General features: G+C 43.4%; 1 protein-coding gene across 1 annotated transcript in view; it reads left to right on the plus strand.

The window, feature by feature from the left end:
* The window catches only part of FAM180A (family with sequence similarity 180 member A), a 30,417-nt gene extending 13,421 nt beyond the window's left edge, over window positions 1–16,996 (plus strand). The window contains exons 2-3 of the mRNA XM_074572740.1: window positions 12,954–13,054; window positions 14,059–16,996. Of these exons, the coding sequence (XP_074428841.1) occupies window positions 12,954–13,054; window positions 14,059–14,400 (443 nt within the window). The 3' untranslated portion in view covers window positions 14,401–16,996. The remainder of the gene's footprint in view (window positions 1–12,953; window positions 13,055–14,058) is intronic.
* The last annotated feature ends 463 nt before the right edge of the window (window positions 16,997–17,459 follow it).

Below are 17,459 nucleotides of genomic sequence, written 5' to 3' on the forward strand. Positions count from 1 at the left end.
TTTCAATATTATTTTCATGCAGATGCAGAAATTAACATAATGGGGCCCAGACATTCGTGCAGGTGTGAACTTAACCGAAGAGATGCCTTCGCACGGTGACCCTCACTCACCACTCCAGGAGAGACGTGGTTCCCACGCCTCTTAGCCAGGGATGCAGCACAGCTTTCACCCTTCATGTTCTGCTCAGGTGGCAAAACAGCTGTGACAGTCCAGTTCAGAAACATACCTGAATCCATCTTTAGCTCTGAGTTACTTTCTCAGGCTTCTTGTCTTTATCATCACTACTAGAAAACACACAATGTTTTGGAAAGGCATTGTCTCCAGAAATAACTCATTTCCTCACAAAAAGGACCAATATCCTCCTGCTTTTTGTTTATCGGGCAAGGCTGATTTATACCCTTTCTCCATCCAGAACATATTCGTGTCATTAAGAAAACCAGCAGGTGCACTGACATTTGGAGCTCAATGAACAGCTGGGAAGGCAGCTGGGGTTTCCCTGTTTTTGAAGAACAAGTGAAATCCCACAGCAGAGGAAGCAGAAAACTGTGATTTATGTATTCTCCTCCGAACAATTTATTTCAACTCAGACAGGAATTTGAAGGAAAGAGGAAGACAATGCTGGTTATTTCTAATCTGAGGGGGAAGAAATCGTCAATATAATGTTTATTCCTCCCCAGTTTTGAGCTGCGATATTGATACCCAGTGAGTTTAAGGAATAGCTTGTTGTTTCATGTGTGTCTTACTGTATGTGGGTGAGCAATTAATACATGAATAATATAATAAATAGTTTGTTATCAGTTCAATAGCCATTCCCAGATCCACCATCAAACACTTGCATTTACTTGCTAGTTTAAACTATTCACATATGACTTAAGTGAATAATTACAGGGTCTAGGGTGTTTTTCTTCACCTCAACTAACAGCTCCATGATCTCAGTGGAAGAGTTCCCACAGGATAATTTAGCATAGGAAAATTAATCAGCAATAACAAGAAACCGTCACTGTTTTCTCAATGTGCAGATTATATGGCTATAGATTTTAAAGTCAGAATGACCACGTATTTTTTCAGTTTGGCCACTTGCACAGAATTTCATGTGATCCAATGCATTGTGTTTCATTAATGCATATTTTCTGAAAAGGCAAACAGTTTGAACTGGAAGACATCACAAGATGGAAATCTAATTCCTTTGTTAGCATGTAGTAGGGCATTGCCATTCTCCCAGATAAAAAGGCAAGGTAATTTCAAAGAGAGCTCCTAAATCTACATAGTATTGGTTGTTTAGATAAAGCACATGATATTGTTCCTAATCTCTGAATATACCTTTTACAGAACTAGTCAATGACAACAGTTAATACCTGGACTGAAAAATCTGAGCTGTCATTTGCGATAGTGGAATAAAATTCATACTGCCTCTGCTAGGTCTGTGGTTCAAACTGAACCTTTGATTCCTTTCTCACCATCCAGTCTTGGAATAAATTTTAGATATTCTTCGTGCCATTGAATTTACCCTGTTAAATGTTCAGGGGGGGTGTAAGAATAGAAGGGAAAGAAGTGTTTGGCAACTAGCGGTCCTGCAACGAATCCTCACCTCTAGCAGGAGCAATGACTACAGTAGGTGAGGTGGCCATCCACAGAAATGAGACCATGAGCCTGATGATTTGATCAAGGGTGTGCAGGCATGAGGAAGGGCTTCTGCTTTTCCTCTCCAGGGCTGACATCCATCCTTGTGTCATCTGAAAACTGGAATCATCACCAAATATCCTAAGAGCAGCTGGACCACACTTGCATGGGAGTTTCTCATATGTAGGAGTGCTGCTGGCATAGCAACTGTGATGGGGAGTGAGACAGATAAAATCTACTATTCTTTTTTTTATTTGCTTTTTCCCTTCATTCATGACCAGACAGATCCCCGGCTTGGCTCACTGTGTGGCCGCACAAAGCGGCGTCAGCACAAAGGGAAGGAGGGAGAGCCGACGTGGGGCAGGCGCGCCGGACTGCCCCTTGCAGCTGCAGCTGTGATTAGGTCAGCCTCAGCAAAACCCTAGCTACTGAATCGACTTTGCCTGCCAGGAAACCAAGGAATCCCGACAGAAAAAGAAAGTACAACAGAGTGTAAAAAGGCCATTCTTAACTACTGGACATGTCTCCTCTGTGCTCAATGTCTCAGCCCTGCATAAATACATACCTGTGATGTGGTGCAGGGCTTGAGCCCACCCCTTTGGGCTCTATGAAGCTAATATAAAAAGGGCAGAGAATCGAAGAGAGAGATTCGGTTTCGAAGGGCTTTCCTTTCAGAGCAGTAATAGCATGATGCTTAGAGCTCTTGGAACTGCTGCAGCTCTGTCTTCTCCCATGAAGCAGAGCTCTGATTTCCATTCCTGTCGCTCCGTTGTTCAAGAGGAGAGTCATCCACTTCGCTCGGCTCCTAAGGTCCTTCCCCACAGCTCAACACCAAAACACCAACCTCCAGCTGTATGTCTCCCCTCTCTCATTCCTTCCCATCTCTGCTCCCTTCTGGGGGAAATGGAAGTAGATTGGATCATCATTATAGCCCTTCACTTGTTCATTTCTAAGAAACATTTTCAAGTGTGTTTAATTTAGACTTTTTTGTGCCTTCCCCTTGTATAAGGGCTGCTGTGAGCAACTCAGATAGTGAAGGAGATGTGACCCTGCAATGAAGACAGGGATATAAAGCACTGTTTCATTTCCCAACTCTGCCTGAAATTTCCTGTGTGAGGCTTATTGCCCCTGTGTTAAACCTGTGGAACAGGGTTGGTATTTCCTTCTTTTATTGCTGCCCTTCACTCATATAGTGTTCACCATAGCCTGTCCCAAGCTCCTGGTAATATGGCAGCAAACTGAAGGATAACAATATATTTCTCTTCTTCCTTCCTTCAGTTTCTCTGTGTGCATTTTTTCTCTCTCCACACCTTCTGCCGCATCTTTACTCCAACATGTAAAAGACCTCTCTTGGCTGACTGCATCTTTTTTGTGAGCATAAATAATTCCGGGTGGGGACCCCGTCCTTATGACCAAGGGAAAAGAAAATAACACAGCATACCTTGCTTCTGTCTGGGAACATGTGAAAATGTGTCATAATGGAAATTCCACCTGAGGGACTAAATTCTCAGACTATTTCAGTTGGTTGATGCTAGTCATATCTTTGAAACAATTTCATTTAAATCATAAAAGAAAAAAATATCCTCTGCCTTTCACAAACACAGGCTCAGATGCACCATTTCCTTCTCTAGCAATATCCATTTCTGTAAACAGAAGATTTTTTTGGTCCTTCTAATACACCTTTACATGTCTTACTCATGTCAAGAAGCTAGAAAGGCTATTACCACTCTAGTTTTTATATAGAAACTCTGTTGCACAGTAATCTAATCTAACACCTCTCAGGATGTTTATGAAGATTTGAATGTGTTCTGTTTTATGGAACTGAGATACCCTTTCAGAATATGTGTGTTTCTTAAAAAGGAGATAAATTAGTAAAAGGTAACTTTGAAAAAACTAATTATGTGATGAACTAAGGAATTGAATACAATCTGTTATTAATTCTAAGTGGTTTCAACTGATTTTTTTTTCAAAGGAAAATGTTGCTTGTTGCCAGCTCTTGTAGGGAGATCTACTTTCTACATTCTTATTGACAAACTTAGATTTTCAAGAAAGAGCTTTTTTCTTTTAATCAGCCAACTGAGAGCCTATGGGACAGCATTAAAAAGAGGGCAGGGAGAGGTGACATTACAGTGGAGGTCTGCTGCAGGCCACTAGACCAGGAAGACTGAGTGGATGAGGCCCTCTATAGACAGATAGGAGCAGCCTCGCGTTCACAAGCCCTGGTCCTCATAGGACACTTCAACACCCCGTTATCTGTTGGAGGGACAACATAGCAGGGCATAAGCAATCCAGGAGATTCCTGGAATGCGTAGATGATAACTTCCTTCTCCAAGTGATAGAGGAGCCAATGAGGAGAGGTGCTATGCTGGAACCTGTTCTCACCAACAAGAAGGGGCTGGTGGGCAATGCGAAGCTCAAGGGCAGCCTTGGCTGCAGTGACCATGAAATAGTGGAATTCAGGAGCCTTGGGGGAGAGAGGAGGGTGCACAGTAAGCTCGCTACCCTGGACTTCAGGAGAGCAGACTTTGGCCTCATCAGGGATCTGTTTCATAGAGTATTGTGGGATAAGGCCCTGGAGGGAAGAGGGGCCCAAGAAAGCTGGTTATTATTCAAGGATTACTTCCTCCAAGCTCAGGAGCAATGCATCCCAACAAAGAGGAAGTCAGGATGAACAAGGAGGTCTTGGGCAAACTCAAACAGAAAAAGGAAGCCTACAGAGGGTGGAAGCAAGGACAGGTAGCCTGGGAGGAATACAGAGAAACTGTCCGAGCAGCCAGGGACGAGGTTAGGAAAGCTAAAGCCCAGAGAGAATTAAATTTTTACAGGAATGTCAAGGGTAATAAGAAAAGCTTCTACAGGTACATCAGTGATAGAAGGAAAACTAGGGAAAATGTGGGCCCTCTCCAGAAGGAAACAGGAGAACTGGTCCCCCTGGATATGGAGAAGGCTGAGGTGCTCAACAAAAAGGAAGACCCAGGGAACTACAGACCAGTCATTCTCACCTCTGTGCCCAGCAAGATCTTGGAGCAGATCCTCCTGGAAACTATGCTAAGGCACATGGAAAATAAGGTTATTTGCGACAGCCAACATTCCATCACTAAGGGCAAATCTGTCTGAGAAATTTCGTGGCCTTCTATGACAGGGTTACAGCATTGGTGGATAAAGGAAGAGCAACTGACATCATCTACCTGGACTTGTGCAAAGCATTTGACACTGTCCTGCACGACACCCTTGTGTCTAAATTGGAGCGACATGGATTTGACAGATAGGCCACTCTGGAAGGAACTGGCTGGATGGCCATACTCAAAGAGTTATTGTCAACAACTTGATGTCCAAGTGGATACCAGTGACAAGTGGTGTTCCTCAGGGGTTGGTATCAGGACTGGTGCTGTTTAACGTCTTTGTCAGTGACATGGACAGTGGGACTGAGTGCACCCTCAGCAAGTTTGCTGATGCCACCAAGCTGTGTGGCACGATCGACACACTAGAGGGAAGGGATGCCATCCAGAGGGACCTGGACAGGCTTGAGAGAGGCGGGCCCGTGCAAACCTCATAAAGTTCAACAAGGCTGAGTGCAAGGTCCTGTACCTGGGTCAGGGCAATCCTAAGCACAAATACAGGCTGGGTGGAGAATGGATTGAGAGCAGCCCTGAGGAGAAGGACTTGGGGGTGTTGGTGGATGAGAAGCTCAACATGACCTGGCAATGTGCACTTGCACCTTAGAAAGCCAACTGCATCCTGGGCTGCATCAAAACAAGCATGGCCAGAAGGTTCAGGGAAGTGAGTCTGCCCCTCTGCTCTGCTCTCATGAGACTGCACCTGGAGTATTGCGTCCAGGTCTGAAGCCTCCAACATAAGAAGGACATGGACCTGTTGGAATGAGTCCAGAGGAGGGCCACAAAGATGATGAGAGGGCTGGAGCACCTCTCCTATGAAGACACTCTGAGAGAGTCGTGGTTGTTCAGCCTGAAGAAGGGAAGGCTCCAGGGAGACATTATAGTGGCCTTCCAGTACCTAAAGGGGGCCTACAGGAAAGATGGGGAGGGACTTTTTATCAGGGAGTGTAGTGATAGGATGATGGGTAATGGTTTTAAACCAAAAGAGGGGAGATTTAGATTAGATATTATTAAATATATTGGATGGGACTTTGAGTAGCCTGGTCTAGTGGAAAGTGTCCCTGCCCATGGCAAGGGGTTTGGAACAAGATGATCTTTAAGGTCCCTTCCAACCCAACCATTCTATAATTCTATTCCTTTTATAACTAAAGAAGAAACAAATATCTATTTTCACTTTTAGCCAGCAGGCAGGAATAAAGAGAGACCATTGCCGCTATTAATTTTAGCCTTAGGAGCTAAGAGAGTAAGGATATGGAGCTGAAAGTAAAAAGAGGTGAATTCTCTTGGTAGCTGCTTTTAAAAATGTGCTAGTTCATGTTAGTTTGTAATTAAAATGTCTTCTCCACCCCACTGCTGTGTTCTCCTAAGGGGCATTGGGATTTAATATCCCAATAATGGAGATTTGAATGTATTAAAGTTGGAACGCACAAGCCTTTGCATTGCTCTTGTTGTCATGGGAGCTACTTATGTGAGTAACTGCAATTCCAGATACAAGTTTCAGAAGCTAGCCTATAGCACTGCAGTGTTTTTTCCCTGTCTTTCTAGGTTTTTGTATGTGTTTCATTCCTCTTAGTCTTTCTCCAGCTTCTTGCTCTTTTCATTTCTCCTGTGCTAGGCAAAGTGATCAATCATTTCTAATATAGCAGTTTTGATACAGAAAAGCAAAATGTCAGGAAGCATAGAGGAGCTATGCCTGAGCACACTGTGTTGCAGGGCTGGCCAGCCAAAGCTCAGGTTCTGCCCTGGCCACAATTGCAGGCCCAGGGCAGTATAAACACATTGCAGATGGTGAACACACATCCTTCTGGAGATAAGGCAAGGGCAGGACAAGAAGTAAAGAAGGATGGCATTACTGGGCATGAAACCTGTTCATCACTTATTAACACTGCACCTTTTGTGATTTACGTTCCTACTTTCACTGCCCACCACACACCTCTCATAGGTCAACACCACTTCACTCTGGAGGAAGCAATGCTTCTGGTGCCAAGATCTGCTGCAGGCAGAAAGCAGGTAGTTGCTCAGGGCAGCAAAATATTTAATGACTTTGACTGACTGTAGGATGGTAAGGAGAGATCTTTCACAGTTAGCCTGAGGCAGTAAACTGGTGATAGTGAATTGTTACTCCAGCAGTGGAGCAACTCAGCGTAACGACCCAACAAAGACTCGCCTGACAGAAATAAAACTTTAGGTATAAAATATACTTCTGGTCTGGTTGTAAACCCTCACAAGCAAGGTGATCAAAGAGGAATATGAAACAAAAAGCCTTTATCAAGGCTTTGATATGCAAACTTTGACACTCGTCCTCTTCTCTTTTGCAGTGCATGGTCAAGGAGAAGTGTAGAGTCTGAGTTCAAAACGATGCTTCCTGTACACTATTAAAGAAAATCCTCTTGTGAGCTTTTCAGGCATTTGCCCTGAGATCCAAAGTAACAATGACTTCTAGGAACTTCCCAGCAGTCTCTGCAACAAAATAGGTTCAGCCAGCCTAGATCACTTATAATTTTTGCATGGCATTATAATGGTTGCTGCATCTGCCTATACAATCATCTTGTGGACAATGCTGAGTTCATTTGCTTTGCAAAATGCTTGAATTCATCTTGAAGAATCATCTTCATCTTTCAGAGAAGTCAGTGCTAGTGAGAAAATCTGTTTTCAGGTAATCAACAATTTTTTTCTCTTGACAGGAGCCTCTGGGTGTGCTGAGATCCATTTAGTGCAAATTCCAGGCAGGTTAGAGAAAAATGTCATGACACAAGGAAAATTTCCAGCTCACTAGTGGAATCAGCATATGCGCCAGGCTGACTAACAGCAACTTAAAAGGGTAATGCATCTGGCCCAGGAGATGGCTTTTTTGACTGTTGCAGAAGCTGGAATTAAAAAAAAAAAAAAAAAAAGGCTGAGCACGGCCACGGATTTTTTTATTTATTTCCTTTTCTAGTCATGTGATGTTTAGACTAGGAAAAAACTCACACCACTGGAGTATAAATCAAATGCTCTGTTTCTCTGGGCTTGTTATAGGACAGAATAAAACAACAATAGCCAATGAATTTATAAAAAAATGCTTTCCATACTTTAACCATGCCTTCATAAACAGTAACCTATAAAGTTTCACATTTTCGTTTTCCTTTCCTTTCATTTAGGGGGCAGCATGCACATTTGTTTCCATGCAGAAATGCACCCAGAACACTGAAAAACTGAACAACACTTTTATTCCCTGCTTTGCCAATAAGATAAAGCCAAATAGGGAGAAATTGCTGTCATCATAATTTGGGATCTATTAACTTCTTTCTATTGAGGTCTAGGAGTCCTGACTTCAAAAGGTTTGAGCAGGAAAAGGAAACTTTTGCTGTGAGGGATCAAGCTGGATGTACTGCTGATCTTGTGGCAGTTTCTCAATACTAAGGGGTGGCTGTGAGCTTGCAGTAAAAAGGCCGTTGTGGTGGTTTGAGAGGATATGGTTTTGCAGACGCTATTAATGCCTGCTACAACTGCTGGCGAACACATAAAGGAGTTCCAGGGATTGGTTTTCCTTCCTAGGTCCATCACTGAACAGGATCTGCTGCTACCTGTGCAACTGCTCCCTGCCTTATACTCCCAGAAATAGGGGGCTGGTCCCAGAAAGCCAGCGGTGCCCAAAGAAATGATTTTCATGAGTTTCTTTAGAGTCAGGCCCTAGTAATCTAAGACAGGAGGACACAACTGGCAGCCTACTGACTGAATTTGGCTTATAGGACAACTCCAGCTGGGCCACTGCCTTTCACTGTGACAATAGGTGTCTCTGCTTTGCCTTGCTTGCATGGGGTCAGGAGTTTTGGCCCACAAGTCCTTCTTGTTCCTCTGCTTCTCCTGTCCTTCATGAAAGAAGTCCCACTGACACAATGAGATAGCTCTTTTCCATGCCTCTGAAGTCAATCAAAATAATTCCTACTGAGTCATGACCCCAGTTAAATTATGTTCATGTCCTGGAGCCCCAGGGAGCTGTACGTGCTTTGGAGCGATGGCCTGTGCAGGGCCTGATTCATGCTCTTGGCTTCATATCTTTTTGTAGGAGAAGACAAGGGTATTGACGATGCACAAATAATTGAGCACTCCTGCAGCTACGCTCTGTACTTACTGAGCAAACACATCACAGGCAGCAATTGGGAAATCATGAGCAGGAGCACGGACTGGAAAGCAAAACCAGGCATCTGTACCCTCACCAGTGAATCCGCATGGAAAACCTGTGAGAGGATCACAAGTGTTTATCATGTGGCTAATGGGGTCCTCCAGAAAATTCTGGCACAGTTCTTAACAAAGATGAAAGCATCTTTAAAATAAAGCTATTGTCAGCCTCAGCTGTGATGTTATGTTTCAACCGTACAGAAATTTCTAAGCTGTCATGAGCTAAATAGTTAGAAGCAGGCCAACGAGTTAGCAAACACTGCTGCATCTTTTGGTTAAAACCCAGAGTAGTCCTTAAGGAGAAGCAGAGTTGAGTCTACAGAGCTGTAGGAGACCGGATGGACTCCTGCAGTGAGCGGTGCAGAAAACTCCTGAGCACATTTTGATGGGCATTTTTAGCCACCCTTAGGGCTAGGCTTGTTGGCTGCCTGCCATCTTCAGGCACAAGCAGCAATGCACTCCAGGGCACAGGAGGAGGCTGTTCAGGGTCAGGCAGGTGGGCTGGGAGTGGGTGGCTTGGCTAAGGCAGGCTTCTCCCATCCACCACCAGCCCTGAGGCCTCAGTGGGCAGTGAGGGAGGTCAGATCAGGGAGCATTCCTAAGGCCCCTCTGAAGAAGGGATTTGAAAGAGGATGAGTCTGATAGTACACAGACATATAATAGAAAGTGTTTTCAATAAAGATAATCAAAACCTTACTTTTCCTACCTCACCTCTGTGGATCATAAGCTTTTTGTTATGTGACTGTTCAGCCCTTAGGACAGAAGCACCCACATGTCCCTTGGAGATGTCTTGACACATTTGTAAGAGAAGTAAAAGCAATAAATCGATAGGTGTCTCTCCATTGATTTCAGAGATCATTGCATTGGGCTTTCTCCATCAACACTGGTTATGGATCTTTGCTCCTCAGACATTTATGGCTACCACCATTGAAATGAATTATCTGCAATATCACCGTAAAATGTGCACATTGCTCTGCATCTTTCTATGAAATAATTGCTTTATAGCCTTACAGAGAACTCCCTTGGGGAAGAAAATAGTAATGAGATGTAAGTCACAGTAATACTCCTCTGATGTTCTTTACTACTGCCCAGCTAACTCATGTCAGAAATGGAAGTAAATGCAGGAAGAAGTAAAGTCAGCAGAAAAGTTTCAAGTGGAATTTGGAATCACTAAATGCAGAAACTGGCTGTAAATCTCCCTCTACCTCAGCTTTTGTGCCTAACTTACACGTGTGTTAAATCAGGGTGATGAAAATCAAAGAATGCTTGCTATAAATGCTCATACAATCTCGGAGGAACTCATGAACTCATGGAGAGGACTGTGGAGGGAGTGACGGTGGAAGGATTTGACTTGTGCAGGAAGAGAGAGAAAAGGAAGGACCGAAATAAAATGTGGATTGGGAAAATCAGATCACCATGACAAATGAGCTTTGAACGAGTAGAGTCTGTAAGAACTGTAACAAAGTTTGATATGTTTTGGGAACAAGATAATGAGATCAGGGAACCAGTGCTAGCCTGGTCCCTAAAGAGCATGGCATGCTTCTGATACGCAGGCAAAGTCCTTTCTCACAATATAGCAGCTCAGGTTCTTGTCCCTTTGAATCTCCTGATCTAATCCCTGTCATCTGGGGAAGAGCTGGGTAGAAAAACCCAGCTGCTTTCTGAGCTGTTACCTGTGATTCAACAAATGGGTCAGTACTAAATCAATAATGCGGCATTCATTTTTGTGTGAGCCCTTCACTGAGGCTTTTCTGGGTGAGTGGTGATGGGCTGAATCTCCTAACTCAGCTCCTTGGTAGGAATCTGCACTTGGCCTGAAAGCTAAATCGAACAGTGTGATGACAATAAGCGTGACAGCACTGAAGCAAGATGCCATAGACACCTTTTCCATGGCTCAGGGAATATTTGAGATGTAAACCATCTGCATATGTAGAGGTATTCTGCACTCTGAGGCCATTTCCACTGAAAGGGCATCTAAAAGAGATAAAAATGAATGGTCATCGTTACGGACTGGATTTCTGCCAGCTGCCTAGTAATTAGACTTTTAATTGCCCGGTAATAAAAGTTTTAATTACTCAGCAATTAGTGCTTGAAGTTTCAAGTGCTTCACATGCACTTGATTGCATTCTCGAATTGCCAGAGCGAAAGATGGATAGCTCCAATGTGTCTCAGCAAAGCTCTGAGCAAGAGGGGTGAACATCAGTGACGGAGCAGCAGGAGAAAATGGGTATAGCCCCAGTTGCCTGGGGTCAGCCAGGCAAACTCTCACAGAGCAGAACCTGCAGGCAGCCTGTGGTCTTTCCCAAACTCACCACCTCCTCAGCTGGGCCAGGCAAGATGCTCGGGTCATAAAGGCTTCATGCTGGGGAAAGGCTAATGCAGAGACCAAATAATTTTCAACACCTCTGTTCTTTTACTTCGTGCATTCAATCCTTCAGGCTTTTAGTCACATAACCTGCAAGTACTACTTGGTTATTTAAACAAGTTTTAATCTAAACTCTCATGGATTCAAGGAGAAACACTTAGCTCTGTAGGTGGCTTACCAAAATACTGAAACCCATCCCTGCAGGATGCATTTGGAATTAGTAGTACCCAGCTGCAGTATGTTTATTGCAATTCAACAAAATATTTTACCTATACTATATTCATTAGCTAATTCAAGGCCGAAACATCCTTTGTTGGGTCAAGCATTAATTACTTCATAGCTGGTATTATCCCAGTTAATTTTCTTCATGCTAGATAGTAAAGGTCCTAATTAACATGGTGTCTGAGGGCCTGTTTTCTTTTTCCTTGCATTACTTGAACTTAAATATCATTGACAAGTCAAACTTTAACAAAGTCAACAGTTGGCAAAGGCCTAGGAAACAGGACTGAATTTAGACTACAGAGTCTATGCCTGGTGTTTTTTTCCTTTTTCTTAAACTGTTTGCCAAGTTTATCTATTGGTAAATAACAGCTACAGTTGAGAAGTGAAGTTTATGAGGAAAGGTACCAATAGTCACATAAATACAGCTTTAAAAAAACACTTCCTGTTCCTGATTATTAGAAAAAATCCAACAAAGCTAAACTATGGTTCCCTAAACATCAACATCTGAATCATATACCTTTAACATGAAACAAAACAGGGTTTTTCCTCTCTGCTCTGAAAGGAACCTATACCTTTTAATAGTACCTAGTTATCTGGGTAGTAACCTAGTTAGTAACTCAAAGCACTTAGGTGGTCTGTAATGTAGCATCAGATGTTTTCTATACTCCGGACTGTACAGGTCATTGATTCCACAGATGATCTACCTCACTGGGGTGTTGAGTTCAGGGCCTATACTTATGTTTTCTGTCTCATTTCCCTGAGACAATATCTGTAGTGCACTTCACAGTGGTGAATAAATACCTGATCATAGCACACTTTGTTGTTTCTAGCTATAACACTGTGAAGTATTAAAGTCATAATAAATTCAGATTCACCTTATTGAATGTAGCTGTCTTGTCTAAGCTGGTAACAGGCTCAACAAGTACACATAGGCGTCTCCAAAGGGTGGGTCACTCCTTCCAGACATATATGCCCAGGACAGCTGAGGTGATCTACTCTCTGGAGGAGTTGTTTCTACCAACTAAGCAGAGAGACTGCTGAAAACAGGAGAAATGCAGGGTCTTAGACGCGTGTCAGTAGGTGAATGGCCTGAAGAAAGTAGTCTGTGTTGAGGGTCAGTATTGATTTCCCCCTGCACAGACAGGAGAAGAACATGTATTTCAGGCGATGTTGATGTTGCAGTTATCATTACTATTCCTTACACTGTGGCTGCACCTCAGAGTCCCAGGCTTGGATTATAAAGCATTCTCTGTTAGACATTGTATAGATACAGACAAACAGCTAACCTCCATCCCTAGTAGATTATGGTCAAAGCAGTCCATGCTGCCCATTTTATTTACAGTGAGAAGTCACTCTGTACAGTAAGTCTTTGCAACAGGTAGTTCTTTGGTTGAATCTAATATTGAAACGTGCTTCCTCTTTTCTCTGCTGCCTTATGGAACTCCTCTTTTCCCATTATTATTTTCCAGCCATGCTTTTCCCAGCTGCTCAGCGATTCAAGAGGTCCTCAGCTGCCTTCCTTAACCCAGTGCTACAGAACTCGCTGGAAGATGTGGTCCTGCTTTATGAGGTTCAGTATTTGGGAGCAGATGGTACCTTAAGCCCTAACCAAGACAGGGGTTATTGTCCATGTTGGGGCTAACCATTATGTGTCTTTTACTCATCCCAGCAGTAAACCCATTGCTGACCGTGTAAAAGCTCAGCAGAAGGGAGGGAACAGGCATATATATATGACAAACTCGGCTCTTTCAGCACTTAAGCAGGCAGCAGTTGCTTGCAGTACCTCAAATGTGGGTTCTAGCTCATTGACAGGCAAAGTGAAAAGCAGAGCAAATGGCATTCCACTGAAAGCAACTTTCTTCCAGAACAGTTATGTATTAACAACACAATGCATTTAAATTCTTTGGTCTAAGTCTCAGTTGCAAATTATTTGTTCAAATCATTAAGGCCACAAGTATCAGTCATTGCAAAGTAATGAGAAGGGCATGACTGTTTCACTTGAAAATGATTCCGGTCCTCTCTTTCACAGCAGTGGAGACTGCAGATGTAATGCACAGTCTGGAACAGTGTCATAAAGGAAAGTGTCCCACCTGAAGAAGGTGCGTGGGTCAAATCTATCTATCCCACGCCTTCCAAAACTGGGATTGGATATCCAAACAGGGGAGATGGGCTGGGAAGCCACTGCTGTGCTCTCTCACACAGGGCTACGCCACCACCGCTATCCCTAGGAGGGTAAACGACCTTTCCCAGAGGTGCTGCTGCCTCCATCTCTCTAATCCCCATGTGGCACCAGCAGCAACCCCTACTTGTTTTGGACAACAGAAGACTACCTGCTTTTTCCTTTGCCTCCCTCCTTTCCCCATAGCCTGTCTCTAATTTTCCCAGGTAGGTAACACAGGAGTCCAGCGTTCACATAGAGGCTTTCTGGTCTGCCTCAACTCCAGCCAGTGCAATGAGTTTTGTCGCCATTTGACCTAAAGTAAAGACTTAAGGACATGTTGTTAATTCACATTTACTCTGCCTAGAGTCTCTTGGAGAAGATAAATAGCTTTCTGTGTTCTGATTTTGTACCAGTTTCTTTTAGCTGAGCTTGACATTGACAAACATCAGAGGATCTCCATCAAAGACGAGGAGCTCGCTTCACTGAGGAAGGCTGCTGAGTTTGACACCATCTGCAATGAGATTATCCCCAAGAGCATCACAGAGATCCGCAGGCTGAGTAGCAGGCTGTCTTCCTACCCAAGGGTCCTCAAGAAAGAAGACTTTGAAAGGACAGTGCTGACCATGGTCTACACGGCCTACAGGGCTGCTCAGTCCCAGGGGCACCAAAAAGACGCTTGGGCTGAATCCTTTGTCAGTCTTTACAAAGCCCTGAAGCACGACTTGATGTTCCCATACAACAAAGAGCCATCATAGTGGGAGACTTGATGCAACGGCAACTCAGCCACCTTTTCTGGTCGATAAGGGACACATGTAGCACGTCCTCCACTTTATTCTGTAAAGATTTTAATAGCCTGCTTCATGAAAGATTATTTGAGATTATTTGTTTTCTAGCTCCCTCTTGTGGAATCCACTTTATAGTTCCATGTTAAATGGGGAAAAATGTTATCTTTGGTCCTGGGAATTCGATTTTTGTGCTGGCTTGGAGGCACATTCTGTGGCAGGCAAAGAAGGGAGTCTGATGTACACCCCAGACAGACATGCCCTTGTTTCATCCTGTGGGTTTCCAATAAGCAATACATAAGTATACTATGCTTATGCTCACATACCTATGAGTATGTGCTGGAGAATGCTGCTTTCCTAGCTGAATCAAGTTCATATTTTGGCTGGCCAGTAAAAGAATATAAATAATAGAGAGATGCAAAGGCCTTCTGTAAAAGGAAGAGGTTTCATAACTGTCAGCCTTCAGAAATTATGCCAAATATTATTCATTCCAAATATTCTTGTAACTAAGCACTGTCTGATTCACTTCATTTGGCTGAGCCAGATTTTAATTGCAATAACATTTGCAGAAGACAAAGGGCATTGTGAACACTAGCAGCAAACAATGCCTGTGAACATATTCCCCATTTACCTAGAGACACCCTCCCAAACAGTCTGCAATGATTCTTTCATTATTTGCACATGACTCTGTTTCTGCTCCTTGTTCTTGTGAAGGGAACATGGATTTGTCCTCAGCAGAGTCAAAGGCAAGACAAAGGCCCTGTTTAATTTAACAATGACACATTTTTCCTGGTTCTATCACTTGAACATCGGTCATCTAAACCCATGCTTCAGAATCCCCCTGAGGCAAAGGAGGAAGGTGCATTAAAACATACCTGGTGCTGAATTCAGCGGTGTGCCTCGTTTTTGGTGGTAAATTATATATTCACTTGTGTATATGTATGTATATGTTCATGCATGTGTGTGCACGTAGATGCTGAGTACAGGGAAGAATCCTAAATTGTTCAGTCAGGGAACAATTACACCCGACCACTTAGCAGAAAAGGCCATTCACCAATCCAGTGGTGGGAATTATGAATTTGGGAGCAGTGCAAAAGCAGTACTTGTTTACAGCAACAATTTATTTTTTTTCTTCAGAAACAGTGCAACTGATCGTTATAAACTGCAAAAATACCATGGACAGAAAAAGGAGATATATCTTGTCAAACAGATGACTAGCAATGAAAAATCCAAACTCTTCTAAACCAAATCCCCTAATTTTTGTGAACAAGTTATATGAACTTTGTTTCTCTGTTAATATTAGAGGTGCTTCTACTTCCAGAGCATGGGAAAAGAGATGAACATTTATTTAATCCTTTCATACCAGGACTCCCTATCTCTCTATTTGCATAATATCTTGAGCAGACAGGCCCAAATCACAAATCCCTGAGGCTGTAAAAGAGAATTCAAGATTCCATCCCCAGTTCTGAATCATGTTTAACTGCTTTTGCATCACTTGAGCAAAAGGAATGAACTCTTCGGTGTCCCTTAACAGGGATACTCCAAGGACTGGAGCTGAAAAGATCCATCCAGCAGCACCTTGTTGCAGGACACAGCAAATAGTGCAAGCAGACAGAGCGCGCTGGGTTTGGCGATCACCCGTGGGAATGCGGAACCACAGCAGCCTTAGGGGCAGGCTGGTAACGCCATAAGCAGCTGGACAAAGGGCTTAAAAAGGACAGAGTCAGTCTTGTTTCTCTCAGCAGTTTCTGTATGTGTATGCATGAGTGTGCATGTTCGTGTTTAGACGCGCATATGTGTAGGTGCACTTTTATACCTGAAGATCTTTGTTGGCCATCTTCAAAGCCTGGCTGGCATATGGCCAAGGAAACTGAAAACCTCAACCACAAAGCTATAAGCCACAAGTATCTCCGTCTCCTCTACTGGCACACAGAGCTCAGTGTCCACAAAGCAGCTTTGGCTACAGACCACATATCCTTGAAGCCTTCAGCATAAACACTGACGACCCGTTTGTGTGTTCTTCCCATGCTACACTTTATAAACACATGCAGGGGAAATGCGAAGGAGTGCACTCCTGCCTTTCGAGCTCTGCTTCTTCTTGGCTCCCTGAAGCACCACTTGCCGGAAGAGCCTGGAACCAGGGCAACTCATAAATCCCTTACAGTCAATGACTCCAAGTTTGCAAAGATAACAAGAAAGAGCACCACAGCAAGTATTAATTACTAGCAGTTGCCATCCAGACAAATACCTCCCAGTCACTCTTCTCAGCCCACAACAGGCCTGTCCAGCAGTCAGAGTTTACTCAACAGTAAGTATCCCATGGAAAAGAATTACAGATAGTTTTGAATATCCAATCATTGCCTATGGCATACATATCTTCCTGTACCTTACAAATTGGTAATTGAAACCTTTACCTCCCCAACAGAAAACAAAGTCTTTCTGAGTTTCTTCCCCTCCTCCCATTACTGTGTGTAGTGTAGGAAAAGAGATTTATTCCTTGGGAATGTGCTTGGACTGCCCAGGTTAATTTAACAGAGACTGTCAATGTAATAATAAAAATATTCTACATAAAACTAATTGCAGTGTATTGATTTCAGCAGCAGCAGATTTACTACTTAGCAACTTGCAGCCTGGGTAACTGGTTATCTTGCTCTGCAAAACTCTTCAAGGGAACAACAGTACAGGAGAGAAGGGGGGACAGCCCTTCCCTCTAACAGGGAGGAGGAGGTAATAAACAGGAACAAGTGTGCCTCCTTTTTCCAGAGTTGAAGTGGGAAAGAGCACTTTGCATCAGGACATCTCTTTGGGCTTAGGGCAGCTTCCCTCCTTCAGTACTGCTTAAGACACAGGCGTAGGTTGCCTGCTCCTAAAGGAGGGAGAGAGGAAAGACTGTTAGCTCTCCCTAGCTCTGTTTCTGTCTCATTCCTCCAGACTGAGTCACGTTTATAGACAGTTCTCTCATGGTGTAAAGAGACATTGCCTCTAAATAGTACTTTTTATCCACCTTTGATTTTACAGATCATAAAAAGATG

The sequence above is a fragment of the Larus michahellis genome, chromosome 1, assembly GCF_964199755.1.
Source record: "Larus michahellis chromosome 1, bLarMic1.1, whole genome shotgun sequence".
Lineage (NCBI taxonomy): Eukaryota > Metazoa > Chordata > Aves > Charadriiformes > Laridae > Larus > Larus michahellis.